General features: G+C 37.0%; 1 protein-coding gene across 1 annotated transcript; it reads left to right on the forward strand.

Moving 5' to 3' along the window:
* Positions 1 to 1,510: 1,510 nt before the first annotated feature.
* Positions 1,511 to 3,002, forward strand: LOC112692027. The gene is made up of 2 exons (XM_025566527.1): positions 1,511 to 1,550; positions 2,176 to 3,002. The coding sequence occupies exons 1-2, from the start codon at positions 1,511 to 1,513 to the stop codon at positions 3,000 to 3,002; spliced, it is 867 nt and encodes a 288-aa protein (XP_025422312.1).
* Positions 3,003 to 4,836: the final 1,834 nt, after the last annotated feature.

A 4,836-nucleotide genomic window follows, 5' to 3' on the forward strand; every position in this document is an offset into this window, starting at 1 on the left:
ACATAGGCACATTATATTGTTATTATATTATAATTTGCATTAGCCGACATAGGCACATAATTTATTTGTAGACTTATTTTTTGGTGTGCGCCTTGTGGTCCACATATCTCATTTCATTTATTTTATTTATTTATTTAATTTATCTATTTACTATATTATTGTTACCATTTTGTTTCTTTCTTGTTGAGCCAAACAGGCTACATTTGTGATATTTATATTTTATATTTCTTATTATTATACAGTCCACTACCCACATTATTTTATTTTTTGATTTATCTTGCTTATTATTTATATTGGAAAAAGGTAACACTGTATATTACTTGCAGTGACCCGGTGTCCTACATTTTGGTCCTTCGAGCCGGATTAAACGTCATAAATTAATAGTTTAATTACTTTGAGATATTAATATTACAGCAGTTTGTTGAAAAGGTTCCGTTGTATATTGTTAATTTGTATTATTATTTTTTATTGTGAGATAAGCACTTGTTGCATTCATATAAAATTTGTAATCAGCCATGGCAAATCAACTAAAATTAGCAGTAAGGAAATTGAAGACAATTTACAGCGAACTTGCGTCAATAACACTGTTTGGCACCCTGTACGATACTACATCTGGTAACATAAATGAAGTTCGAGTCCGTATGGAGTGTCTACCTGGTATTTCTGAGCAATTTGAAATATGTCAAACCCAAATTGAGGAACTTGATAACGCTGTTGAGGATGATGATCACATAGTTAAACGGATAGAGTTTAAGGATAAACTATACAGTGTTAAGGCGCTACTTATGCAGTTATTAGATGCCCATTTAAATAGCACTTCAAGTAGCCCATCATACAGTGAGCTTACAAAATACAAGGCTGACACAACAATGAGATTACCACCGATTGATATTCCCAAATTTGATGGTGACTGGCAGAAATGGACCTCATTTATTGATAGTTTTAATGCTATGTTTCATCATAATGAAAGTCTTGCCCCTGTCCAGAAGTTTCATTACCTCAAGAGCTGTCTTCAAGGTCAACCCAGTGATGTTATTCGTTCAATACCCACCACGGGTCAAAATTATTTGCAAGCCTACCATGCGCCAACTAACCGATATGAGAACAAAGGAGTTATCATTCAATCGCACATCCGATCATTACTCGATACACCAAAGGTCAGCATTGCATCTGCTACAAATCTACAAAAACTACATCATCATGTAATGTCAAACGTTAATGCACTCAAGGCACTAGAACAGCCTGTAGAAGCATGGGATGCATGGTTAGTTACATTGACTTGCTGTCGTTTGGACAGTGTCACAGTAGGCGAATGGCAACTTCATTACAACAAAAAGGATTTGCCATCGTTTAAAGCAATTGAGGCGTTCCTGTTTAATTGCATTGCTGCATATGAAGCAGGTGACATAAATGTTGGATTGACAACAGAAGAAGTCACTTGGCAAGTTCTCTAATCCTAAAGTACATGAGAAGAAAGTATTTTTTGCAAGACCAGCTGACAAAATTAATAATGCAAGTAAATGTATTTTGTGTAGTGAAATTCATAGATTGTAATTTGTATGTCATTTAAAAAAAAAAAAAATATATTGTAAAACAAATGTTGAAATAATTAGGGCTGATTGTAAAAGATTTCTATCTGAGGACAGAAATCTTTCTTTTCGCGCGGAGGTGTTGCGGACATACATGAATGTAGGTTCTTACGACTCATACGACGTGGACGGGACCATGTAGATCATAAATAGTAGATATCAAGAAAATGATTATTATTAACACAATATTCGCATTCGTAAAAATAGAAATGAATTTTAGTTAAAAGTCAGAAGGTAAACAAGTACATATATTATATGTGAATCGCATGGTTATATGTAGAATTGTAACTGGGAAAAAGTCGTGACAAATATGGAATATGTGCGAATAAGGTCATCTAGGTAATAAATAGCGGGCTAGAGACAAATTATTTAATATAGTTGAAAACAACTATCGCCCAGCGCGGCACGTTTGATCTTCACCAAACCTAAGTATATAAGGGGGTTGGGAACAGACCAATATTCAGATGTGGTTTACATGTACAGTCGCAAGCACCTTCACGCCACATTATTTCTTAAATTAATGTTTTGTACTTAGAAAATTTATTGAATAAATAGTTTAAATTACAATTGAGTATTTTTATTGAAGTATTATCCTTAAAACTTAACCATCAAATACGATTGAGCGACGGCACACAACAACGTCATAATAATTTTAGTACTGAAATAAATCTGCATGTAATTCCTTATATTTGCAATGAATTACCATCCCATCATTTAAAAAAAGATCATGTGAAAATTCCAGAAATAGTTAAAGATCAGTTGGCAGATCCCGGTTATGGAGTTCCGGGAGAAATCAATTTGTTACTTGGTGCAGAAGTGTTCTACACTCTATTCATTGGTGATAAAATCGATATTGAAAGCAATTTAACATTTCACAAAACTTTGCTTGGCTGGGTGCTTACTGGAAAGGTGTTTAGCAGCCAGTTTAGTCACTTTGAAACATCTGCTTACACATGCTTCAACGAAGAAAGTACTAATTCTGCGTTATCATTACTAGTTACCAAGGCAAATATTCGTCGAAGCGATGAAGAACTAGTTGAAAAACATTACAAAGATACTCACTACAGAGATGAGTCTGGGAGATTTGTCGTGCGACTTCCATTCAATGATAATGTTAGTCTTCTTGGTGAGTCCAGTTACATGGCTCAGCGTCGATTTCTTAATTTAGAGAGGCGCTTGTGCAAGGATAAGGACCTAGGCATTGCTTATCATAAATTCATAGCAGAGTACTTGGACATGAATCATATGAATTTGATAAATGACACAGATCCTGGCAAGAGGACTTATTACTTGCCACACCATGCTGTGACGAAAGAAACTAGCATCACTACAAAACTCAGGGTAGTTTTTGATGGATCCGCTCCGTCTAGTACTGGCTTGTCGTTAAATGATGTTCTATATAGAGGTCCCTAGGTCCAACCCGATTTGTTGGCCATTCTTTTACGATTCAGAATGCATGCTGTAGTTATGACATCTGACATCGTCAAAATGTCAAACAGACTACATTTGTGATATTTATATTTTATATTTCTTATTATTATACAGTCCACTACCCACATTATTTTATTTTTTGATTTATCTTGCTTATTATTTATATTGGAAAAAGGTAACACTGTATATTACTTGCAGTGACTCGGTATCCTACAATAATAGTAAAGTCTTTAACCTTTTTGCGCTTATTGTACTGGTTACTGGTTCTCATAACTACTGTCTAGATATTAGTATACCTACTTAAAGAGTCTTTACATTTTTTAATTAGTTTTCAATTTATAGCACATATCAAGAATTTATGCGTTAAACATTTTATTTTAAATAAGTAATTTCAAATACTTTAATAATGCTAGATCAGTGGTTCCCAACCGATGTGCCGCGATAAATCTATAAATTGTTCTATAAGTATGTATTAACCAACTTATTGATATTCGAAATGAAAACTGATTGAACTAATCGTAGATACATATAATATTATACAGGTATTTTGTAAGTATGCTCGTCACGGCCGTCTCGATCGATCGATTGTATTCATATATTTCACAATAAATAACCTTCTAATAGAGTAGACTGTAAATAGTATACATACATATATCTATATATATAAAATATGGTTCACATAATTTATGGATTGGTGTGTCACGAAAATTTTGTTGGAGATGAAGTGTGCCGCATTGTTAAAAAGGTTGAAAACCAGTGCTAGATGGTGACAGATATGTATAAATAATATAGGTATTTACTTGCTAAAATACTTGTGAATCATTTTTCATCATCATATAACTACTTGGGATTAATGATATTGATTCTTGGTATATACTGGAACATACATCTCAACAAAACTATAATAAGCAGTGTCGGCTGATTCGGTTTTGGCCAAGTTTCTGGTGGTCCTGGTATGTCTGAGTGAGGTGCAGGTGGTGGTGTCGGTAGGTGGTCAACTTATGCTGTGCGGCTCAGCATCCCCCGTCCACTCAGTTGTCAGCAGGTGCGGGTCTACTGGTGGCATCCTTGGCACCACGGTCGTCTTGGAGTCAGCCTCACTCAAGTCACAGACTGTCGTTGTTGCACCGGTGCGGGGAAGGTGACTGGCCGTGATGGGGCTGGGTCGGTCGATGCGCCATGTTTTGCCGGTGTTGTACGGGTAACCGGTTTTCCGCGCCCTGATGATGCCGCCTGGGTGGTTGGTGCCCTGCGGTATGCCGCCTTCGATTTTCTCGACAATAATGAATGCTGCGACCGCCTTTTTTACTTGATCCAGCATCTCCACCAGTTTGTTGTGGTCCATGTTGTTAAACTGGATGTCTGGATGTGAATCTGGATAACGCGCAATTGTGTAAATAATTAATTATAAGCACGCTTTAGGCAGGACACGTGGATCTTTTTCGGCGGTAGCTGATCGGTTAGGAATACTCTTTTGCCAACTCACTTTTCATTGCCCAGTAAGTTTCATTCCACCCTGAGTGACTAGCCTTGATGTGATCATGATACCTCCGGATCACCTGTTGGGATTGGGTTTTGGGTATCACGATTGATAAGTGGCCCTTGACGTTTTGCCGCAGGAGGTCATCCGATAGAACAAGGGTGTCCGTATCTTTCGTGGCGCTTTTGGTGTTATATGCAGGGGTGTCCAACTTAATTGCTTTGATAATGTCCCACGTCTGGGGGTCGTTGGATTGCCAAGACGCGAGGGTTGTGTTGGAAAACGGGTCGTCGGCAAGTACGTTGACCGTTTCGGTTGTGGCCAAGATGTCATCAG

The sequence above is a fragment of the Sipha flava genome, unplaced genomic scaffold (genome assembly GCF_003268045.1).
Source record: "Sipha flava isolate LNK unplaced genomic scaffold, YSA_version1 69_pilon_pilon, whole genome shotgun sequence".
Taxonomy (NCBI): Eukaryota; Metazoa; Arthropoda; class Insecta; order Hemiptera; family Aphididae; genus Sipha; species Sipha flava.

Excerpts from the sequence above, each read along its gene's own strand:
- LOC112692027 (XM_025566527.1), top strand. The coding sequence starts at position 1,511 with ATGCAAGTAAATGTATTTTGTGTAGTGAAATTCATAGATT. Across the intron at positions 1,551-2,175 it reads TGTAGTGAAATTCATAGATT|TATTATCCTTAAAACTTAAC; the intron begins GTAATTTGTATG and ends TTTTTATTGAAG.